Source organism: Egretta garzetta, unplaced genomic scaffold, assembly GCF_000687185.1.
Source record: "Egretta garzetta isolate BGI_Z169 unplaced genomic scaffold, ASM68718v1 scaffold30, whole genome shotgun sequence".
Taxonomy (NCBI): domain Eukaryota; kingdom Metazoa; phylum Chordata; class Aves; order Pelecaniformes; family Ardeidae; genus Egretta; species Egretta garzetta.
In genome coordinates, this window is record NW_009258383.1 from 469,471 (window position 1) to 482,847 (window position 13,377).

Below are 13,377 nucleotides of genomic sequence, written 5' to 3' on the forward strand. Positions count from 1 at the left end.
CGGTGTCCCTGCTGACTGCAGGGGGGTTGGACTCGATGACCTCTAGTGGTCCCTTCCAACCCAAAACATTCTATGATTCTATGAAAGGAAGTGGTGGTTCATGCGACAGGTATTAGATGTCTGGAATTTGTTGCCAAAGGAAGTAGTCAGGGTTAAAAGTTTACATGGTTTTCAGAGGAAACTGGACAAATTCACAAAAGAGAAGTCCAGTGAAGATTAATAAATGAACAAAAATTTAATGCAGATCAGGAAGTCCCTGAGCTAAAGCATTTGGAAGCTGAAAGTTATTAGTGGTGGTTCATGCGACAGGTATTAGATGTCTGGAATTTGTTGCCAAAGGAAGTAGTCAGGGTTAAAAGTTTACATGGTTTTCAGAGGAAACTGGACAAATTCACAAAAGAGAAGTCCAGTGAAGATTAATAAATGAACAAAAATTTAATGCAGATCAGGAAGTCCCTGAGCTAAAGCATTTGGAAGCTGAAAGTTATTAGGAGAGAGCATTGCATATGCATGCCCTGCTCTTACTCTTCCTTCCACATCTGCTTAAAAGCAGTGTTGATGAGAAGAGGGCTCAGCTAGATGGACCTTTGGCCTGAGCCAGTATGCCTGATGAGCTGCGGGTTTTTTTTCACAGACTGTGGGCAGAAAGTAGCTTAAGTGCCTATAAATACCAGAGGTATAGCAGTGGTTTCCAAGTACGGTAGATGATACGGGGTGACATACATGGCACTTTCTCTGTAGCTCAGCATTGTAGTACCCTGAGTGAGGTATCTGTTGGTAAAGCAGCGAAATAGCAGCTAAAAGCCACCACATGGGTAAGGTACATCCACTAATATGACTGGCAGGGGCTAAGCTCCTCCAGAAGCAGTGTCTCCTCATGCTGCAGAGCCATTATTACTGTGTGTAAGTCTTGGTATGGAGACAAAATAATACCATCCAATGCATTGCTCTTGAAAGGTCCCTGACACCTCTTGTGTAAAAGCTTTTACACAAAGTCCTCTTCCAGAACATTTCTGGTGGAGTTGCACGTTGCAGCAGAGGGTATTGCCTGGCTAGAAAAAGAGGAAAGCTAACCCGGGTTTTGAAATGAAAAGTGAAGAACTGGAGAGATCTGGAAATCGCTCAAGGTGATAAGGCTTGGGAGAAGAAAGCAGTACAGTTTTTCCTGGTGGGGAAACTGAGACTGTCCACTGTAGTTAAAGGGAAGGAGAGAAAACCCATTTAAAATAAGGTATGGTGTGCTAAATATGTGGCATGTAAAATAGCTACAGAGACAGAGTTGTACAATTCCGTGCTACTGACTCAAGAAGGATAAAATAATATCTTTAACCTGAACATCTAGGCCACCGGAGAAATTCAGCTTTTAAATGGTTGCAGGAGACTTGTATGTTTTCTCTTAATCACAGAGGGCTGTTTTCAAAACTTTGCTGTAATAATTCACTACTGAAGATGCTAACACTCTAGGATCTATGAAAAAAATCAGTAAATATAAAAATCATCTAGTATTCAAATGGATCTACATATGTATCAGTTGTGATCATATATTGCAGGCTTCTTCAAAGGCATGTCATTGTATTGTGGTTCTCTTAATTTGTCATCATTTAAGAAGCCTATATACACTGGTGAAAGAATCCTGGAAAGAGAACTCCCACGTGTTATCAGATTGAGAAGGAGAGATTTACTAGCTATTTAACTGTTCCCTTATTGCAAAAAGACAATGTTAACCTAGTTAAGCAACAGAAGAAAAAAAAGATTCTTATTTTTGTTTAAGGAGTTTTCATCAGTTAATAAATTATAGTATCTTTCACTTTGTAGATGCTTTTGACTGAAGATCTCAGACAATGTCAAAATAGTTCCTTCTTCAGCCTCATAATTTTAATCAGATGAATGGTACAAATTTTCCGAATCTCATACTACACAGCATTAGCGTGTGCAAGGTTTTGTGTGTTTATAGCTATTCTCTTACCTTTAGTGCTACAACGTTTCTTACAATTACAAACATTTTCTTTAGGAATTTGTTTAAGATATTTTGTGTTCAGAGGTTAAAGGAACTGACAAGATGGATCTGATGTAGCTTTTTATAATCTGAGGCCCTTAAAGAATAGTCTTGTCTGTGTTTAGGTGAGTTCCTGTTGAGATCTTGTTACAAACTTCCACATACATTTTATTTTGCAAATAACTTTTAACGTGCATAAACTGTTGCGTTATACAAAGTTGGGAAGTTACCAAAAGAAATCTGTAACAAATAATGATCAAAAGTCGTGTTGCTAGAATTAAGATTTTCTTTTTTTTTTTCTTTTACTTTCTAAAGCTGGTAAAGTCATTATATTTCAATAGGCAGATTCTGATCTGAACTAATGACCAGATTTTCGTGCAGCAACTTTGAATTTATCCTGTTACAGAGATCAGAATCTGGCCCCAAGAGTCCAACAAAATTAAGTAGAGCAATGAAATTGACACCAGTAAAAAGAGGGAAAAAAAATGATCTACTGTAATTCCTATAACTGGGCAATATCTTCCTGTGTTATTACTAATCATGCTCCTAGTTGAAGACGATATAGTCTCATGGCTGTGCTGTTAAATTTAAAAAACAGTGTTAATTCAAAATTCAAGACCTCTGAGAAGGGAACAAACCTGTTAGAATCATTGTATGAGTATGTCATTACCATTCACATTACCATCACCATTCATTTTTTCTCTTTGCAGTTTGCTGTTCCACAAGACACTCCTGAACTTGCTGCTTTTTTATATAACTCCACAATTTCTCATTACATCAGGAAAAGGGATGTGACAGTGGCAGAACCTCACAGGAAAAACTCAGCAAAAATATTGGTGAGCTATCTGAAAACTATGAACTGGGACTATGCATGCAATATAAGTGGCTGATGGTTTGATTGCCATTTATTTGCAGAATTTTAAATACTGTCCTAAGTGATTTTTAACCTTTCAGTTTAAAAGTTTATTACATAACACCATGCCACAGGTTAGCAATTTTGTTTGCCATATTTTTGCATTAAAGATCATGCATACCAAATTCCTGGCTGTCTTATTCCTGGATGTTTGCAGACAAACCTTTGTGGTCATGCAATAGCACGCTTATGACAGGGAATTTCAGCACAGATTGAAGGAACGGACCCATCTTCCATGAATTATATTTCAGATTCTGACTTTTGAAATTTAGGTGTCTTCTCATTAACCTGACTCCTAGCATTCTGGCTCTTTCTTAAAGAGTAGCTCAAACTTAAAATGAACATTTTCATATAAAGTAACAGTTCTGACATACAAATACTTTGGAGCATATTTATTCCTCACAGTAAGTACTTATATACACATGCAAAGGTAAGACTCTTTCCCTTTACAATACCACAAGCAAGGCAAATCGGACAGGTCACTGCATTTTTAACATTCCAGACAATGCTGGAGCAAGAGCAAAGATCTCTCTCCCAGGAAAATAGTTCTGATTAGTCAGTCTGGTGCTGGAATATTTGGACTTGGCTGTATTTTCAGAAGATCAGGGAGTTTTCCATTCCTGCATTCAATGTCCCATCCTTAGCATACTTCACCATTGCAGGTATCAGCTCCCCTTGCCTAGAGGGACAAGGTGACCTTGAGGTCAGTTGTGGGATTCATGCGGTCAATGCTTTCCATTTATTTTATGAACCTCGGGCAAAGTTTCCTTCATGCTGTCCAGTCTCTTATTAAGCTGTTTACTGCAAGCTCATGTTTGAATTCCTTGACATCACTAGAATTCGGTAGGAAGAAAAGAACCTTGCAGACCTAAGTATTCTGGAGTAACAGAATAATTATGCTGCTTCTGAAAGTTAATTTGCCAGTTTTTGTAACAGGAAGAAGATAGAATCTGAAAGTAATGAATACCGTAATGTTATTAAGAACAAAATCACAGATGAACCCGTTTTAAACAATAACCATTGTTGATTCCTACGTAATTCTTTCATCAACCTAATACCCTGGGAAGAATCTGATTCCACTGGGGCAGAAGGAAAAATGCCTGGGCTGTCGAAGACTTATCAGTCAGTACCACAGAACACTTAATCACTAGATTAAGTAATACCTTAATTATCAGATATCTTTCTCAGTGATTAGACTCGTATGCTGCAAACATAGAAATTACTGCAGCAACAGAAAGTGGTTAACAAAGCTCTTAAGTATGTACTGTGTCTGCATCTTAAAATAGGAAGCAGAGATTTTTCAGCTGCTTGATGTAGACAGTGCTTAGGTGAGTACTTAGTAATACAAAATTGGCTCTGTGATGAACAGTCTTTAGTGCAATATGCTTTTGATATGCACAAATTAGGATAGGATTTGGTAGAATGCTTACCACTGGATGTATAGCAGGACTTTTTCAGGATAGGCATGGAAAAGCAATATGTCATTTGTTCATTTAGAAAGGTGTCCCAGTTCTATATGCCTATGGCATTGCATACTACAGAACCAGAAAAAACTACTTTTTTTAACACGTTTGAAGTAGACATGGAAAGTGAATGTTGCTCCAGAAAATGACTGATTAGCCAAAGGTAATTCTTTGTTAAAATTTGTATTTTTTTTGTCAGAAATTTCATTTTCATCAAAGCATTTTCACAGAGAGCAAAAATGTTCGGAGAACCTCTTATTCTATTTATACTGCTTATTAAACATTTTGTTTCTCTTCCATTAGTTCTAATGTTACAGTGTTCTGAAAATCACTACAGGCTAAATGCATTACTAAGAAAAATAGAAATATGTGTTCAGGTCCTAAAATGTCAGCCAAAAGTAGACTTTTTTGCATACTAACGATTTATTTTGTTAATATTTGGTTTTGGCCATTATGATTAATGAAAACAGCTCTCCTCCCCTTCCTGCAAGATAAATAAATCTGGTTGGAGGATGTTTAAATATGAAAAGCCAAATAAACAGATACTTTGAAATATTAATTTTAAAAAAGGTTTGTAGTTGCATGTTCCAGGGTTTACCGTTTAATTTTTAGGCAGATTTAGAAAACAGTGATTAAGCATACAGCTTTTATTTAACTTGTAATAAGATAGAGATTTGTGAGGAAAGCTGTAAAGGTAGAGGATTCCTTAAGGGTGTTTTCAGATCTGTTACATATATCATCATCTCATTTTCTGAAGTATGGGCTTTGGTAGTGCAGCCATTCTCACTCTCCTGAGAGAATGTACTTGTGAAAATTTAGCTTTGCTTTTGGGGTCACAAGACTTGTCACGAGTGTCAATAAAGCATCTGTAAGGGAAGGATTCTCTGCTTTGTTATAAAAATATGAACTAATTAAAACCTCAGCCTTCCTCCTGAATCAAACCAAACCTTTCAGGTAAAACCCATTTGTATACATATAAACCTATAAGTTTATTTACACACACTTTTAATCATTTTTCTAAGACATCTTTCTTCCCTTCTACACCCGAACCAACCACGTCATTTCTGTGGCTACCCCATGCGACTCTATTCATTCCCTTCAGTGGCTTCCAGCCAGCTTTTAACCTTTTTTGTGACATTATTCTGGCAGACTTTGACAGGAGTATATAGCTTTGTGTTGCATTGCTTGGCTTTTGTCTTCAACCCTGTGCGTGAGCCAGAATCACTGCTCATCAGGAACATTTAATGGACAATAATTTTCAAGTAGATCAACTAATGAATCTCAGCAAATGTTCTGGCTGCTATAATGTAAATATCAGTAAGAAAACCAGGAGAATTAGAAGAGGGGAAAGATTTAGGAACATAAATAAAGACTTCAGGCATAGAGAACAGAAAAAAACTGTGTTGAAATCACAAAATGACTGATAGATAAAGACAAAGCACATGCATCAAAAGATTGATAAGTACCTGAACATTTTAAGAGTTCTTCAGACTAGATATTGTTGAAAATTATTACTTTTATTTTCATTTCTACAGGTAGGTGGTTGTATTCACTGGTGGTGAAAAGAGAATTTCCCCCTTGGTTTATAGTTCTCACAGTGACTCATGGGGTATCTCATGGATATTAGATGAAATTACTGATTTCAGACTACTTAACTCTTTAAGGGAAAGTTGATTTGTTTTCCTAATTTATAGTATTTGGAAGTGATTATATATATTTTTAAAGCATAGGTATGACTTCCCTTTATTTTTTACACAGAACTGCACAAATGTGAAGTGTATCCTAATTTCCTGCACTGTGGGACAACTGGAAAGAGGGAAGAGTGCAGCACTAAAAATCAGATCCCGGCTGTGGGCCCAAACATTCCTGGAGGTAATGCACACAAAAATCTCTGCATCTTTTATTTGATCAGATATTTAATAATACAAATGATGAGATTAAATAGGCCAAATGCAAATCCTTTTTGTTATCACTTTCTTTGAAGATGACATCTCAGTGTTTCCTGTTCAGGTCACATGCATGCTGCTTGCTTTTCTTTTTCTCACTATTACTCCCTCTCAAATTCATGTCCTGAATCTTACCTGCAAATTCCAACATTATTTTTAAACACGTTTCCTGGTTTTGTTTCTGCTTTCCTGGACTGGCCCAAATCTCTTATATCTCCATGATACTCTGCATTCATCACATCTTTCCCAATGAAAGGTTTTTCTTGGAGTCAAACAGTAGGTGGTGTACACTGTGTCCAGCTTAAAAATTCATTGTTATTAATTCTCGTTAACCTAGGGAAGAGTAATAAGTATCAAGCTCATATGACATACAACACTCATGTAGTGACAATCTGTGTCTTACCACTAAAAAGAACGGACAGTGCAGACCACAGAAAAAAAATACTTTCTCTTTGCAAATTCTTTCATTTCCAACTTCATCTGCTCTCAGAATTGTATTTGCACTGCATAAGGCAGAGGGATTGCACTGAGAGCTGTTACCTCATGCCTGGCCATGTGTCTGTAGTGCTACTTGGTTGTCATATCTTTAACACTGGAGAGTACATTGAGAAATTTAAAATTCAGTTTGCTATTACTATGAAATAACTGCAGATCCTATCTGGATCAAACTAATTGGTTATCACCTTCCTTCTTCAAGGAATTTAGAATTCCCCAGTCTTTCTACCTGGAATGCAAGAAGCTTCCTGTTTCCCATAGCTGTGGGAGAAGAATGATTTATCCCCACAATACCTCTTGCCCTACCAAGAGAAGAATTGAGGATCTTCAATTTGCAACAGGAGCTTTAAATTGAGCTCATCACGCCTTTTAAGTTAATTTCTCCCTTTCCTCAAATGTGAAAGAAGATAAAATAAATTCTTCCTTACTTAACTTGCTTTCCTCCAGAAAGAGAGTAGACGGGACAGTATTTACAGAAAGTTTAATGCCAGCTCAAAGGCTAACCGTGATGGCTCCAAATCCACAATGGGTGCATACTTTGGAGGCCATGGGTCTCTCTTCGTGTACTGGACTATGGCAGTGGTTACCAAAAGGATGACTTGAAAGGTCCTTTCTGCCTATCTGTCAGGACTTAAGGTCACATTCTGTGTTTCTTCTGCAATAGCTGTTAGCACCATTATGAACAGAGCATAGAACTATCTGGCCTTGCTTGAGAGAAAGTGATTGCTGTCTACCTCAGTAACAAAGGACATCCTTTCAGATACTAGGTGAATTAATTCCTGATTTGTCTGTACCTTTTCTTTCTATTAACAACAAATGCCAAGAAACTTTCTTACCTTCTTTTCAGTTCCCTTAACACAAATGCAATGCTTTTAAAAGGAGGCATATTTAGCAAATGTGTTTGAAAGGCTAGATTGGAGGTACTTCATTTAGGTTTGCTCAGTGAGTCATCTGCTAGGGGAAAGGGCAGCCCCTGGTTCAAATTTAAGCCCAAAAGCTTGACAGGTTGGATGTCCCTCTGTCCTTCCAAATCTGGTTAACTGGGGTGGACATCTTCTGGTGTAAGCTTTTGCAAAGATCTTACAAAATTTTGCACAGAAAATATCAGCATGTAAACAGCTCTCACTCACAGGAAAAACATATATATTGGAAAATACGATCAGAATTTTATTCCAATTTTTTCTAATTCCAGTAAGAGACCGTTTGACCTTCACATACTGGCTAGGTCCTGTTAAGTTCAGTTAAGTACTTAACCGCACTAGTTCACTGTTCCTGATACATAGAGACAGGCAGAGAGGCAGAGATATTATCCTTGGCTGGAACAATCTGTGATAATTTTGACCACTGCAGTGTCCAAGCAATATCACAGTGAACCTTCCCCATCTTCTTCACCAAGCAAAAGACAAAGCTTAGCTCCCTTAGCTGGGAACTGGACCTGACATATTCCAAATCCAGTCAAGTCTTTCTGTTCATCATTCTGCTAGTGAAATCTAGTTAACTCTGTAAGGGTCAAAAACAAGGTCTTGTGAAAAAACAAACACATAAATGAAACCCCTTGCACAGATCCTTAGATGCCAATTCTCTAGGCTATTTACAGCTATTTCAGTGGGAATTAGCCTCATAAAAGTTTTTCTAAGTCCAGTTTAGTATGCAACGAGAAATAACTATAAGAGATTAAAGCTAAACCATTTTATTGAGAAACAGGGAGTGTTTCTCTGAGTTTTTGGTTGTGACAGAGGATGTGTAACAGTTGGAACAAACTGGCTACAGATGATGGTGAGATCTCCTTTTCTTAGTGTCTCTTAATAAAGACGGAATCTTTTTCTAGAATATAAGCTTAGTTAGCCTGACTTAAGTTCAGAAGAAGGATGACTGTATGAAATTCAGTGACACATTTGATGCAGGAGCAGTGGGACTCATCTTACCTAATTTTAGTCATCTGAGAGTTAGATGCCAAAGCTGGTTGCCTAACTCTGTAGCCAGTGGCAAGACAGACAGGTATTTTCAGAGGATGCTTTATCCAGCTTATTTGAAACACCCTTCTCTGCCTTTCTTCTGATCTGGATGGTGGAGAAGGGTTACAGCTGTGCCATGGGACACAGGTATGTGCAAACACACCAGGCAATGCCAGTGCTGCCATCCCTTTAGCACCTCCTTGCTCCTTAGTAAATCCTGCTTGCTGTTCCTGTACCTCCCTTCACTCAGTGAGCTCAAGGCAGAGGTGGAACCTTACACCAACCTGTGGGCAGGGGCAGGGGCAGGAGTAGGGGTAAGGGTAAGGATGAGCCACCCTGTAGGCTCCCTGGGGGCAGAGACTTCATGGCAAACATTCCTACAAATACATCTTTTGCTTACTGCACTGTCCTTACACACCCTTGCTGTCAAATGAGGCTTTTAATGGGCTGTAATAATTTTACCTTTTATCTGTATCCTTAGGAAGCTTTTCTGTTTCCTTCAGATAGTAACTTACAAGCCTTGTAAAGGCTCAGAAAACTTCACTTAAACCAACAACATTTTTTTCTAAGTATAAAATGGTGGTCCCCAGAGAACTGTTGCTTTCTCCCATTTATGTCTAAGAAGCTGCCAGAATAACATGACCCCTGCTTCACATGCACACTTCTATATTGAGAAGAGAGAGAGTGCAAATAGTGTGATGGGATCTGGTTGCCTTCCTCCCACGTGCCTCAAAACAGTTCCTTTTTCACAGACCCTTTTAAAATTAACAGTTATACAGCCATCACCATAAAAGACTGTAGAGCATAATTAGTTTCCTAAAAAGGGCATAGTCTGCTCCTAGTAAGCCTGTAAACTTCTAGTTCCTAAGGTTATTCCAGAAGTAAATTAAAGTATACCTAAAAAACAATTGCTGTTAGCTGGGCTGAAATCTGCAGATTGAAACTGAAAATTAAAATACAGTCAAAATAATCAAGATGTGGTGATTCTGAACCAGAAAGGACTCTTCAAGGGCCAGACTGAACCCCACAATCATGTTTTTGTAAAGAAACTTAGAGGAAAAGTTGCTGTCTCTACAGCAACACCCCAAACTCTTTTGCACATGCAATTCATGTACAAAATGTTCATATGCCAAAGAAAACAGGGTAATGGTGACATAAACATTCCTCAACTGTGTTGTAATCTAAATTACTATATGATGATCTGCAGGAGAAATTGTGCTCATTAAAGCTGAGAACACAGTCATTATGTATGCATATGCCAATGCAAACCTGATAAGAATTTGATTGAAAGCGATTGATTAATGCTAGAATGAAATAATTCATGTTTCTCATTGAAGTCATATGGACCAGACTGTATATTTTGTTGCCACAAAAGATCAGTCGTATTGAGTGACTCCTTCCTATTCCACTTAGTTTAACTGACAACACTGACCCCTTTGCCTCTTGACAGTTGTAATCTGTCACCTTAAAACCCAAGCTCCCATAACAAATAACAGTTAAATGACATGCAATGATTAGACATGTTTGAGTAAATAAAGAAGCCCAAATTTCCCAGCCAGCCAACAAGGATAGAGACAGACATTGTGCAAAGGCCAAGAAGAATCACGGACTTTTTTGGATTAACTTCAAAGCCTGGCTGTAAATATGAGCCCTCTAGTAAAGCTGACTTTCGGATTCAGACTTGCTGATCGAGCAAATAATAGCCTGATTCATGCAAAAGAGAAACAACCTTCCATGGTTATGTTATGTTGTGTTCTGTTAGGGCTCTATTACGTCCCCATTTGTCTAATCGTGGTATTTCCAAGTCATGAGAGGGAGATACAAGGGTACCTTGCCCAGCGTTCTTTGAACTCTGATGGGTACTTTTTTAACATAAGACTCAGGAGTTGGCTAGTAAAAAATCTGTTTTGAAAATGCATTTCTAAATGATGAATCTATACCATCTGCCTGATTTGCCACATCCTTCCAGGCTCCAAAGCTCTTTGGACACTTACAGCGCTGTGGGAAGTGGAACTCAGCTGATTCTTGACTACTCTTTCAGCCTGTATTACAAGTTCCTCACAATGATAAAAATCTCATTCTGGGAGCACTTGGGGAGGCAGTAATGTAAAAAAACCACAGAAGGTGTGCAAGGTTCCCAAGAGGTTTGAAGTTTATTTTATTTTCTTTTAATTATATTGAATATAATTATATTGTTTGTCCTTGACTTTTAGACAGTTCCAGATATTTGAATTTGGCACCCCTGACTGCATAAACTTTAATAGCTAGAAGGAAGAAAAATATAGTTTAAATCTGAGAAAGCTGAAAAGCAACAGAAACATAGCAGACACAGGGTAATCGGGTGCTCCCTTAGTATACAAAGCCATGTTTTGGCTTCTCTGTTAAATACTTGTTATTTCAGTGTTTCTGAACATGTGCTGCTCCTGTTTCTTTTTGATGCCTAAATATGGAAGTATATGCTTGACATAAAAAAGGTGATGAGTGCTGCGACACCCACATCTTAAGTGCCTGGCCGCAGACTGGAATCCAAAACCTGAAACTAGATACCTAGGCGCTCTATACAGCATGCGAAGACGATGAGGTACCTCGGACAAATTGACTTCACTAACCATCAGGGTGGTGCATGAGGGCTATCCCCCATGCAGGGATAGGAAGGCACCCAAACCAGGATTAAATGAGAATATTTCTACCCTCTCAGAAGGCAGAATCCAAAAATGACTCAGGAGGTACCTACAGCATTAGTTGAAAGACTTAAGGAGGACTTTATTTGTTCAATATTCAGTGGCAGAAGCTAGAGCTGGCAGTGTAGTGACTAGAGAATTCATGACTGGAAGGTGTGAATTCAATTCCATCCTCAGCCTGACAAACCATACATCCCTGCTTTATAAAATGATGCGGTTCCCTTCTGCTGAAGCTGCACCTCTACAAAGGCATAAAATGAAATCAAGAGGTCTGCAAGGGTATAGAAAATGAGAAAGAGCCTGATGTAATACCTTGTTATTTCGGTCCATCAGCCAGAAGTCCTCCCTGTCCTCTTATCTCCCTTTGCCTTCATTGCCTGGCACCTGGAGCTATCATCACTGTTAGAGTGCATGCTCTAATTGTACTTCCTTGATGAGAAATTTTGTTGATAATCTCCGTATTTTACTACTGGTGAACTCAGAGACTCTTCTTAGTGTGGTAGAAATCATCTAGGCCAAGTCCCTTTGGGGACTAGGATTCAGTTTAGCTGAACAAAGGCCATGTGAGGCAGAATGCAGACAGCCAGTGTAGTGGGGCCACACAGATTGTCCTCTGTGCAGTACCCGTGTGTTTGCAGAGAAGTCGGAAGAGAGGTGAACTGGTGGAGATGGTCCAAGACAGGTGAGAGATCTAGCTCTTGTATAGGCTCCTTTATTGAACCACTTTTCTCCCTCTCCTCTTTACTATGGGAGCAATTATTCCATCTGCAAATGGGATATGACCCCAAGGAACAAAAGTTTCTATCCTCATCACAGAACTTCTTTCTGTGCCCAGTGGAAAACATCTGTCAAGGGAAGCTTGCTTAGTGTTTTCAAAGCATAAATCTGCAGCCAGGCTAAATTCTCTGTGTATGGATGGAAGTGGGGAAGCACCAGAAAAATTAGTGAGAGATCGATCTTGGTCTCTCACTAATTGCCATATGTAAGCCATATATGGAAGTTTAAGTAGATTATTTTTATTCAGACTGAGAATTAAAAGCCCTAAATTTGATGCACTGCCCTTCAAGCCACATATAGTAACAAAAAGAGGAAGTCATCAAAGAAATTTGCCTTTACGTCAAACAACTGTTGTTATTTGAAAAAACCAAAATAAGTAAAAAAGAAAACTGTGTGTGGCCAAAAATACTGTATTATGCGGGATTTGATTGTTTATGTGAAATGAAGGGTAGAAAGAAAGAGACCTTGGCACTGGGCTGAACTAGCTGGAGGTTTTCTGGGTGTGGGCTAGTTTTGTTATCATTGTTATTTAAAATTATGCCAAAACGTTAACAAGAGCAGAACATGAGACTCTTGCTACATGTGCTAAAGTGCAGGTCATGTTAGGTATATGAAGGAATAAAGATCTTAAATATATAACCATTAAAAAATGTATATTAAAGTGTTCTGAAATTGCAACAAAATATCTCCCTCTATTATAATTTAAAAGAGTCTGTTTAAATGAGTGTAACGGATATAATATGAAGTGTAAGAGGTTAATGATAGAGATGAGGATGTGCTGATTTTCAGATGAGTTGTATTGTCTTTGGTCACAGATACACTTGGGTGGACATATTGTTACAAATAGCACAAGTACTTTTTGACCATGCGCAGAGTCATACACACATTTTTTTAACAAATTAATACAAGAACAAACAGTTGTATGACCTCTACTCTCAGATTTATGTAAGCTACTCTATTTATTGGCAGTAGTTCAGGTTTTTGGAGGCATGGGTCAAAGAAAGCAAGCTAATTCCCAAAGCATATATTTAAAAGGTAGCACCGTATTGTTTACCCTTTTGTCTCTGAAATGTGCCAGACTCCAGCAGACACGAAGGGAAACAAGTTTTAATCAAGCAGGGCCAATATTGTTATAACAGCACTGAACTCTA

The 13,377-nt window shown here is 38.3% G+C and overlaps 1 protein-coding gene across 1 annotated transcript in view; it reads left to right on the forward strand.

Annotated features, from left to right (window-relative positions):
* Positions 1–13,377, forward strand: part of ITGA8 (integrin subunit alpha 8) — a 116,092-nt gene that overhangs the window by 86,767 nt on the left and 15,948 nt on the right. The window contains exons 27-28 of the mRNA XM_035896810.1: positions 2,707–2,832; positions 6,131–6,244. Coding sequence (XP_035752703.1) covers positions 2,707–2,832; positions 6,131–6,244 — 240 coding nt within the window. The remainder of the gene's footprint in view (positions 1–2,706; positions 2,833–6,130; positions 6,245–13,377) is intronic.